Source organism: Tribolium madens, unplaced genomic scaffold (assembly GCF_015345945.1).
Source record: "Tribolium madens isolate multiple individuals breed KSU strain unplaced genomic scaffold, Tmad_KSU_1.1 Scaffold_7;HRSCAF=85;Tcas5.2_LG10, whole genome shotgun sequence".
Classification (NCBI taxonomy): domain Eukaryota; kingdom Metazoa; phylum Arthropoda; class Insecta; order Coleoptera; family Tenebrionidae; genus Tribolium; species Tribolium madens.
Genome location: NW_025401050.1, coordinates 3,819,350 through 3,830,517, shown reverse-complemented (window position 1 = coordinate 3,830,517; position 11,168 = coordinate 3,819,350). Strand labels below are relative to the sequence as shown.

The following is an 11,168-nucleotide window of genomic DNA, read 5'->3' as shown; positions in this document are numbered from 1 at the left end:
TTTCTTTCTCTGTTTTTTATTGCCTTGAGCATTTTAATTTTTAACATTTTAACTACAAAATTACAGTGGGGCACAACGAAATATAGATGTTGCACATTTTAAATTTTAAAGGTACATTTTAATCCATTTGAAAAATTCAACTGCCATATTTTAACTTGTTTTAGTCTTCAAAATCTATGTTTTATGTGCTTATAACAATTTTAAATTAATGGGCGATTGTAACAATTTCGTTTTATTTTCCCCTTTGTGTTGTTCTCGTGCTAGTCCCAATGTTTAAACATGTACTCCAAGTTTCCCAATAAAGAGAATTTTTGTTTCATGCTTAGTTTTATTCAACCATTTCAAAATTACAAATCTCTTTTAGCGTATATTTGATATATACCAAGTATGGACGACGTTGTGGCAATCAGACCAACCTGCCACGTGTTCAACTTAGACGACCAAAGAAATCCCTTAGGTAAGGTATTGACGGCATGCACGAAATCCAAACACAAACGAACACACGTCAACACTTCATAGTTTCTTCGCAACAGCATTTTCTCCAACGAAATTCTAAAAAATGTCAAACTGAAGAGACGACCGTTTTTCTCAAAAAAAATCATCAAATTTAATAAAGAAAGACGCCAGTTTTTTACTCAGTCTTAGAATAATCAAACTTTAATTTTTCAGGAAAATTTAAAGAGCAAAAAGGGTGTTTTCCTTGAAATTGCTCTTCAAAGTGGACAAAAAAATATCCTGAAATTGTCTACAAAACTGATTATTGACTGAACAGTTCAATATTTTGTGCTCGTGTCACTTCTATTTTTTTTACATTTTACAGATTTGGTGTGAAAACATACCATCATACCAACCTTTCATCATTTTTAACAGCTCCACAATATCTGTGTTTTTGTAAAATACTGACGTAACGTAAACTCCTGCAAGTTTGAGATTAACAAACGCTACTTCATTATCAGTGCCACTCGCCTCATTAAAGTTAAATAAATGGAAGACACCCAAAATATGGAACTGATTGTATCCCATTTATTATTGTCCACTCCAGTGATTAGTTTATGTTCAGCTAACCACGCCACTTTCTCAACAGGATAGTAAACTTGATCAAGTATATTTGTCGTTACTCCTAGGGCCGCCATTAGTTTATCAGATTCCTAAATAAGAGACAACTTAAACTTCCAAAACGTGATTTGTATCTAACCTCTTTGCCAAATCCATACTCAAGATTGTACTTCAACATTGGCAAATCATCTAAAAGTCTCAAGGTGGCTCGAGTGTTCGACATGTGTCTACTAAATAAAAGGAACTTGTCGGCAAGCACTTTGTTTCCATGCAGCCCCCCGATTAATTTCGTTGTGTAACATAAGGTACGTAAAACCTGCATTACGAAAATTAAAACCAAATTATAATTTTTAATTAGTCATTTACCTTATCTCTGCCTTTGTACGTCTCTAATAATTTACAAATTTCGTCGAGGAGAGTTAAAAAATAGCTAGTCATTTCGGCGATTGCTTTCACACTCGATTTTTTGAATTTATTTACATGACATGTATGTTGTTCACCTTAAAACGCTCGGAGAAGTTTTGACCAAGGTGATCATTATCAAGGAAATGTTATCATTACTTTCATTTTCACTCGAGCAATAGGAAAGCGATGAAAGTCTCATTGTGGTGACCATGACAGATTTGACGTTTCTAACCTCTGACAGCGCTGAGCGCTGCCAACCTATAACCTATTAAGAAAGAAAACCTTATTTTAAGAATATAAAATACAGGATATTTGTATAAAATATAGATATTTTTAAATTATAACTTATAACATATAAAATAAATACCAAAAAAAATCTAGCGTTTTTTATATTTTGCACATTTTCAATTAAAAATTATTCTTGAAATTTAACAAAAAAAATTCTACAAATTGTTAAATTATTAAATAATCCCACTGTCTTTTTTTATATGTTAAAAAATCTTTAACAATAAATCTCTCAAGTTGGCAACGTTGACCTCCAATGGCACTAAAAATGTGAAATTTAAAAATTACCAATTTAGAATATCGAATCATTCGTAATAAACTATCACAATACAAAATTAATTTACTTTCCATACTATACTTTAATTCATTTATGGTACAGTTCATTTACCGGTACAGTTAGAGACAAAATATTTTGGTCGTCAATGTCACTTGAGTGACATTAAATTGTAAAGCATGCTTTAGGTCTGCAAACCTTATTTTTAGCTACTGTCAATTATTTTTAGCTGCCATTAATTTGAAATTGTCATTCATTTTAACGTTAAAGCTTGAATTACATTAAAGTGTCAGAAAAGTGACGACCAAAGTATTTTGTCTCCAATTGTACTCCGTAAATTCAGAATGCTATGAGTATTTGACATTTAAAATTGTGACAGTTTGAAGTTAAAATAAGTGAAAATTTGGGTGAAAATGTGCAAAAATGACAGTGAAGTGTAAATTTAACGCTTATTCCTACAAGAAATTGTTCAACAGGTCATATTTACCACAAACAGTTTATTACCTATAAAATCAGCTAACATTTACGAAAAATTCTACTCTGCATTTGTAGGTTGGGGCAAAAATAAGGTAAGTACGTTTTACAAAAATGTTTAAATTGCCTTTTTTTATTAAAATTTGTATTTTGGTTGTGGTAAACTTTTGATATGGTTTATACGTTTAATAGATTTTGAAAATATTTTTTATTATAAGTGGTCGTAGAAAAAATATTGTATGCAAGTCGTATTTAATGGCTAAAAAAGTTAATAGTAATATTTGAATTTTTAAGGAGATTCTTGTATTTGTTCGGTATATCTAGAATGTTTTTTCCAAGAATTTTAATATTTTAGGAATTTCATGGAATTTTTCAAATAAAACAAGTATATCTAAAAATATATTAATCATATAGACACATATACACATGAGTTTTCAATAAATTACTACAACAATATGTACAAAAATCAATTTTAATTTTTTTTAATATAATTTGTGTTCAGGTTAAGTACAAAAAGTTTTACTAAAATAAATTCACACATTATATCCTATGGTAAACATTCCACATCTGTTATAAAAAGAAGAAATATAAAGTAGTTTGAGTCGATTTTAGGAGGTAGAAAATTAAGTGAGAATACTCATGTAATTAATTATTTATACAAAAAATACTCGTATATAAATATATGGGTGTCACAGTATAATGAATGTAACAATAGTATGAGTTAACAAACGAGCTATTTACAAATAAAAATGTTCTGATGTATGTAAGTTTTGACTGAAAAATGGTTCCTTATCTAACCAACAATCTCAGAAGCAAATTTCAATAATTTATAAGAACCGTTCTAACAAGTTGCAAAATTAATTATCCAGTTTAACGAATTTAAATGCAACTTGTCGGATTGTGAGTTCGAAGATTTGCTTCTAAGATTATTTCTCGGCATTTAAAAATAAATAATACAATGGCATCTGTACATAAAATTAATTTGAATTAATTATTTTTTTCCTAACACTGGGTCAAAAGAATTGAAGCCAGCGTGCGGAAATTCGGCCCATTTGCTGAAATCTATGCTCGGTATGACTCCACTTCGGCACGGCACTCTTGGGTTACTAAAACCAAACATTTAAATTTTTGCAAAAAAAAATCAAAAAAAGGTTACATTTCATGATCCGGCAGTACCATTGGGTACAACTGGATGGTATCGATCAAATCGGTGTTGTCACAAATAATACGCGCCAGTCTCGCTTTTCTGACTTCGTGGAGTTGCTCGGGGGTGAAAGACGAGGGTTGATTTGGCAGTTCATACCTGAAAATTTTTTTTATTTTCGTTTCCTGTTACTCTAAAAATTGCACTAACCAAAAGCGGTCACCCCGCCTTGAATAACTAAACTGGGTGGCGATGATGCAAGCAAAAGTGGGGCCTAACATACTGCCAGGAAGGGGGCGTTCGGAGACTCCTCCCGACCACAGATCGACATCACTCGGGTGCCTAAAACGCAATTTAGCTCACTCTTACTCGAAAGTGTAAAACTTACTCAAAAATGGTCGAGTATTTCCTCACTGTTTCGTTGGGCATGGATCCGAACAACTCGTCGAAATTGTTGGCTCCGGGAAGGCCGCAGAATTTCCGGAATTCCATATAGCCCGGAATTCCAAATTCGCGACCTCGCTGCATGTTTAGACTGACTAAATCCATACCGAAGCGTGCACCGACTTTTTTGAACAGATGGTTTGTGACCTCTTGGGTGATGGAGTCGTCCATGGCTTGGGCCACTTGGTTCATCAGACCCATGAGGTACTCGTCGAAGACTCCGGCTCGGTATAAGTCATAGGGGCGGCGAATTAGATCAGAAAGGCGTTTGGAGGCTGGAAAAAATGGAAAAATTGGTTTTGAAGGGGCTAAAAATTTTGAGGTCCAAAACGACAAAAGAAAGAAACTTAAACTGCTTTCAATCATGGGCGCGGGCGCCAATTACATGGGTGCATCGTGGTGGATGCACTCATTGAAAATAATATACTTAGCTTTTAGCTTAAGCTAAAAAAATAATAGTAATAACTCTTAATAATATTTGGAATATCGTATTTATTCTAATCCTTTTTTAGTAACGTTGCATTCGTTAAAATCACTTTCAATGTCAAAGATGTCTTAACTTTTATACTAGATATTCTATTTTCCCCTTTGAGCAAATGAATGAAATTCATCATGTATGTTATTCTAGATATTTTGTTTTTCTATTTTTCAAATTAATTAAAAATTAAGCTTTTCAGTGAAAAACTCCTTGACAAAAGGTTTGTTATTATTCCAAATACTTCAAAACGACAAAACTTCTATATAAACTTTTTATACATATACTATTCCAAAAAATTAAGGGAACAAAAAATTTCTTAATTTTTTTGGTGATTTTTTTAAAAACTATGCCTCAATGAAAAATGGTTGTATCTACATTTAAAAAAAAAACGTTTTGAAGCTTCAAGTCCAGGGTGATGTTAGAGCGACAAAGTATTAAGTCCAAAGAGAGGTCAATCCATCTAAAAAAAAATATTGTGGAAGCAAAAAACATAAAATCACTATGTAGTAATTTGAGTCGGAATAAAATAATGCCAATCGTTAATAATAGAACAGCACTAACAAATTTTTACCAATTTTTGAAAAACAAGTTCTTCATAGAATTGCAAGAAGCAGTTTGTTTCTGGTTGCATTTTATTGCCAGCTACTGGCCGAGAAAAAATTCAAGCATAACAAGATTAAGAACTACATAAAAAAAATTATTTCCAAATTTATATGCAAAAAGTGAAAGTTTGCAAATTATTTTTCCTTGATAACATTGTCGATTATTACTGGATTTTTACTCGAAGCTCTCAAAAAATGTTTGACAACCGGAATAACCATAGCTAATTAATAAAGTGATCAAAGAGAAAAGAAAATTCCTATAAACAAAACCCCGGATAATGTAGAAGACAAATTAGAGGACTTTTTGGACTTCATTTATTTATTTTTCTTGTGTTTCTTGTGATGATGAAAGCTAATATATTTATAATTTATATTTATGAATATTTTTGAATTTAATTAACAGATATAGAAAAAATATATTTTAATGCAAATTTTACAGAATTTCAATTTAAGCGGAAAACCAGGAAAATCATTTACATTTGCCATAATCACTCCTTCAACTAAAAAATGAACGAAAACTCATCAGTAATGCAAAATAACATACGATAATCAGAGGAATATCAGAATTATTACAGAAATCTTCCTTATTCAAAATGCTGAAGATTTTCTGGAAGATAATTAATTTTCCCACTTAATAAATGTATTGTTAAAAAATGTCATTATAAGTTAAACGCATTGAACAATAATTTACACCTTGGACTTAATTTATTTTAGCTTTTTGCATATTAAAAAAAAACCGTTATATATTTAGGGCGCTAAACTATTAAGGCCCAGTTTCATAATACTTCCTTTAAAGTCCCTTTAGTTAAAGGATATTTAAAAATTAAAGTTCCTTTAAAGCGACTTTAAAATTATTGCATTTCATAATAGAAAAATACATCATCTTTAGTTAAAGTGCCTTTAAGTAAAGTTGGTAGAACTTTTTTTATGTTTGCGTGCGCTTGCGTTACGTATTTTTGATTTTAAAAATGACATTATTCAAATTTGACAACTTTACTACAATTAAACATCATTTAAATAATTTGAACTTAAAATGAATAATCAAAAGCGCAAAAGATCATTAAATTTTTCAAAAGAAGAAGAGATCTGTTTGTTAGAACAAATTGCAAAATACAAACATATTATTGAATGCAAAACTACTAATAAAGTTTCTCAGTCCGAGGTCCACTTACAACAAAATGTTCCAGAACATAATAACTACTCTGAAATGTTAGATAAAAGTGTGATATTAGTTTCTAATTAAAAATTTTTGTTCTAAATTATTCCTGAATAATTAAGCATTTTGGACTTAGGCTATTTTCGCTCTGAGCTACAGAATTATTAGACGACTATATAATCAAAAATATTTAGTAAAAGACTTTACCTCAAACTCCACGCATAACCTAGAATAAATCCAAATGGGACTCGTAGCATTTAATTCATAAAAAAATCATAAAAATTTATAATCAAAGTTAAAAGCTCCCTGGCAGCGATTTTCGTTGCCGCGTATATCACTCATTCAAAATCCATACTTTTTGCTTTTACCGTTGTGTAGTCCTCATTTTAAATTAAAATATCTTTGAAACAGTCCATTTTAGGGGTATAAAAGGTTATCATGACTGACATGAGCAAAAAAAATAGTGTTACAAGACCAAAAAAAAAACACGAAAAAACACTGAAAATGTGACCTGCAACTGTAGCAACCGGAAATTCAGTAGATGTATCCGGTTTTCGTGATAACTAATTTAAAGGGTATGTTCTCGCAAGTAACTCTGATCCAAATGTTATAATATTTGGTCAAATGGTTACAAAGTTATTACAAAAAAAAAAAACAAATTTTCATACCCACATTCCGAGGGCTGTAAAATAGAGATAGGACACGAGTTATTATTATTTAAATCAACATCATTTTATAGGTCATTTTTGAGATTCAAATATTGCTTTATATTTATGAATTACCCTGTTTATAGGTATAGAAAATTTGAGAAGAAACTTTTTATGTTATTTGTATTGTTTTAAAGACAATTAATTTACCAAGTTTTTTGAAAATATGAAAAGTCGGCAAAAGTTTACATAAAAAATGTACGAGAATTTCAGAAGAGACTTAATAAGCTTGGTATTCTATTTCTGTAAAAACCAACTCACCAATAAATTTGTGTGCCTTGCTCCACCTTTCTACAGCCGTGGGAAGAAGCGAGTGGCCAAATCTGTAAGCCGCAGCTGCGAAAGCGTCAATCACATTCGGGTTAACATTATGGTCATAACCGTCCCAATAGCCGTCTTTCTGTAAAAGCAGACCGAATTTCGCCATCACATCTTTGCCCAAAAGAATCGGAAGGAATTCGTTATAGGTGATGTGTTGGATTTCGGCAATGTTAATACGACGAGCTTCCTATTAAAAAAATAATTAACCAAAAATCGTTTAAAACTTGCTTCTTAATTACTTGGAAGAGTGTTTCATCGTCCCAATGTGGATTAACTTGAGCCAGACCTTTGGCAACTCGGTTGTGCTCACGAGCCATTAGAGTGTGCATGACAGTGAGTACCAACTGTTCATTGACTCGAATTTCACCGGCTTCAAAACAGTACATGGTGCTATTGGGTCTGGTACACCCTTCATCAGGGATGTCTAATTTGAGAGGGAGCAAGTCTTTGAGTCCATACTCCTCAAAAGCCGGGTTCATACGAAGCAGACCAGCGTATCCTGTTCTCAATTTTCGTGCGAATTTTTCTGTAACGCCGTACACAGTGTTGCCATCGAGAACACCAGTCAAAATGTTGTATGGAACTCGGGAACCTAATCTACAGCCGGGTCTAGCAGCCGGGAAAGCCCGAACAAAGTCCAGACATTTCACATTGAACAATCTATAGAAATAATCGTCTTCAGGGATAAGAATTTCGTTACAGTATGGGTGTTTGAGATGTGGGGGTCTGTGGCAGCACTCTTCGGGATCGTTTCTATTTAAAGGATCTAGAAATGAAGTTTAGTATTTGTGAATTATTTGGGAATGAATTACCTAATGGCGTTGCGGTGAGAGTGTAATCATGGTCGATAAATTGTCCCCATGCTATGACCATGACGGTACCGGCGTGATCATGGAAACCTTCATCAGGATGCATGGTGCGGGAGACGACACGGGATAGAGGTAGAGGTCTTCCTGTCACGCTGATACGGGGGGCTGTCATGCCGTCGGCGTACAAGGGGCCGATCAGTCTAATAAAGTAACAAGGTATTTTGATAAAACACTTTTGAGTTTTCATTATATTAACTGCTTTGTTCTTTATTTTGGAAACTGCACACAGGTACGATAACTACTACATTGAAAATTTTTTTAAATTAGAAAATCTCATCGATTTACATTTACAATTTCTTGAAGTTACAGATTAAACGTTGAAACGTACAAATTGTGCAACAAAGCTGCAGAATACAAAATATATGTACGAATCCTACTAACTGTGCCACTTAACCAAAAAGTGGTCTTGTATAATAATAACAAAATGATACAATGAATTCGAAAAAATATTATAAAAAATAGCTCATCTATTTTAAATAAATAGTGGTCTTAAAAAATTTCAAGATACCTACTCTGAAAGAAATTTTCAAACACTTTTTTATCTACCTAGGTTTTTTCTTTCACTCATTTCTGAGACACCTTTATACATTACTTTTATAAAGGAAAATGGTAAAATGTAAAAATGTTGTGATTATAACTAGAACTGGAATAACTGATACTATAGGTAACTAACTAAACGAGTAGAGCTAGTAGGTATAACTAGAATAACTCTAAGCGACATTTTTTCATTTTTTTTCTAACATTGACAAAAATAACTAATTTTGTTTAGAAAATCTAAAAATCATCACTAAAATTCTCCATCACGTAAGGTTTTTTGTCATTTTTGTTTTCATATTTAAAGAGTGGTCGAAGTAATCACTCATATTCACGATATGGACTGAACTAAAAAAATGTATTTCTAATTTTTGATACCTTTTTTCCATGGCACTGATATCTTGATAAAAACGCTCTTGTTTATCACTTTACAGAGTCCTTGAGTTTTGTAGAAAAAAATCGAATCGGAAAATACACTTTTAGAGATATTCGGCATCCAAGTGTTTTCCAATTTTCCAATAGTTTTTAGAAAAATATAGAATAATTTTCATTTCTATTATTACTGATAAATCTGGAAACTATTCTTAAAAGTATTTCAAACAGTTACATAAGTTACATAGGTATTTAATTTATGCACAAAAACTTCATACGGATCACTTTCCAGATTTGAGGTCTTTCTGGGATTAAGAGTTCTTTAAGGCAAAATTGTCTTAGATACATAAAGGATTCATTTTTTATTAGCTTAAACGGAAAACAAATTGATTTGGGATTACAAATCATTAGTAAAACATGGAATTTATTTATTTCCAATAATAATGGCCTAGGTTAATGTTTATTAAAAAATATCTTAATAAAAATGTGACGTGTTGAAAGTTTTTTTATTTTTACCATTATAAGTCAAACGGTGTGTTTTAAGACAGGTAGGTACCAAAAATTATGCTTGTTAAAAAAATCATGTCGCCTAGTGTAATTATTATTCTTATAATTTATTGAGTGTATGTTTTTCTGAATAATTGTTTTTCTCTACATAACATTTTTTTGGATGTAGAATATTTATTGGTTTTATACGTAAATTATTCTGCAACGAAATATTCATTTTTCTCGGTACAGATTTTTTATAGTGAACATTGTCAACAAAAACAACGTTTTTAAGAAGCTTTTAATTTTACTATAAAAGTTTCTAATCACAGGATTATTTGTATTTTTTAAATTATTTGTAGGTATATCAAAATATATTCATCTGTATTTGTTTTTGTGTCGGTTTTAAGTCTCGTTTGAAAATGGAACAAAACAACCTGGATCCATTTCTGCAAAGTAATAATGAAGGACAAGGTATTCATTTGGTGAAAAAAATTTTTGAAAGATTTAATTAATTTGCATCATAAATTTCCACGCCACTGACTACTTTATAATTAATACAAACGTACTCTAACGTAATACTAGCACACATGTGCCATTCATAATTGCGGTTCCAATTAAAAAAATGAATTTCTTTCACCATTCAAGGTAAAGAATTTTCGCACACATTTAATTAAGAATCAATATAATCGTGACCAACTAATGCCACCATATGTGATCCAAACTGTTATTATCACTTGATACATCATATCCTTTATCATCAATCAACTTTTTTACGCGATAATTTATGTGAACTTTCTTTAAGCACAAGTGGCGTTTTATTGAAGAAACTCCGTACTAATTTTAATCACATTTAAATTTTACACGGGATAATTATTCAAATTAATTTGTGAATTTTTACAGCGGCTTTTCGGTGTAAATACCTGTAAATCCTGTTATAAACTGTTGAATTAATAGGCACACAAAATTATTTGAATAAATTAATAATGAAGGAGTTTTTTTCTCTAGAGTGAAATTTTACCTTAATTAGACTTAATAGCCTTTCCTTTAGATAACTTAATAAGATTTTTTTATAAAAAAGATGTAACATTTACCTACCTTGTAAATGGAGTGTTGGTGGCTCCCCAAGTCGGGTGCTCTAAATTGTTACAAAGGCCATCAAATCGCCTGTATTTGCCAGCACGACATTCCACATTTGATAAGTAAGGGGGACAAACTTCACGGATTAAAGTTTTACTTGTGTCAATTAAAGGGAGACCTTTTTCAATATCCTCATAGCTTAGCCCATATCTAAAAACACAAATGTTAAAATTTTGCAAATTTTAAATTTCGGACTCACGTTCGTGCCAGATTTATTGAAATGTCTAGAAGAAGTTCACCAACAGTGGCCACGTCTTCAGGTTTCCAATCTCCATGAGGTTGGGCAATGTCTGAAATTTATATTTTGAAAAAAAAAATTGAATAAAAAAGGTACTCACGTATCCTCTTGCGAGCATCAAGATAAGCCGCGTTGACAGCATCGTAAGTGATGCAAGTGTGTGGACCATTATATTCTCTATTT

At 31.5% G+C, this 11,168-nt stretch overlaps 2 protein-coding genes across 2 annotated transcripts in view; both read right to left on the bottom strand.

Moving 5' to 3' along the window:
* Positions 1-319: 319 nt before the first annotated feature.
* Positions 320-1,683, bottom strand: LOC123009559 (peroxisomal membrane protein 11C-like). The gene is made up of 5 exons (XM_044405949.1): positions 1,423-1,683; positions 1,196-1,372; positions 967-1,148; positions 852-917; positions 320-552 (listed from the first exon to the last, which is right to left on the bottom strand). Exons 1-5 carry the CDS (start codon positions 1,492-1,494, stop codon positions 348-350), a joined length of 702 nt encoding a protein of 233 aa, XP_044261884.1. The 5' UTR covers positions 1,495-1,683; the 3' UTR covers positions 320-347.
* A 1,197-nt stretch (positions 1,684-2,880) lies between these two features.
* The window catches only part of LOC123009970 (peroxidase), a 29,559-nt gene continuing 21,271 nt past the window's right edge, over positions 2,881-11,168 (bottom strand). The window contains exons 3-12 of the mRNA XM_044406566.1: positions 11,086-11,162; positions 10,947-11,037; positions 10,706-10,897; positions 8,159-8,355; positions 7,586-8,112; positions 7,287-7,533; positions 4,027-4,357; positions 3,849-3,980; positions 3,651-3,797; positions 2,881-3,600 (exon numbers count right to left, since the gene is read on the bottom strand). Coding sequence (XP_044262501.1) covers positions 3,486-3,600; positions 3,651-3,797; positions 3,849-3,980; positions 4,027-4,357; positions 7,287-7,533; positions 7,586-8,112; positions 8,159-8,355; positions 10,706-10,897; positions 10,947-11,037; positions 11,086-11,162 — 2,056 coding nt within the window. The 3' untranslated portion in view covers positions 2,881-3,485. The remainder of the gene's footprint in view (positions 3,601-3,650; positions 3,798-3,848; positions 3,981-4,026; positions 4,358-7,286; positions 7,534-7,585; positions 8,113-8,158; positions 8,356-10,705; positions 10,898-10,946; positions 11,038-11,085; positions 11,163-11,168) is intronic.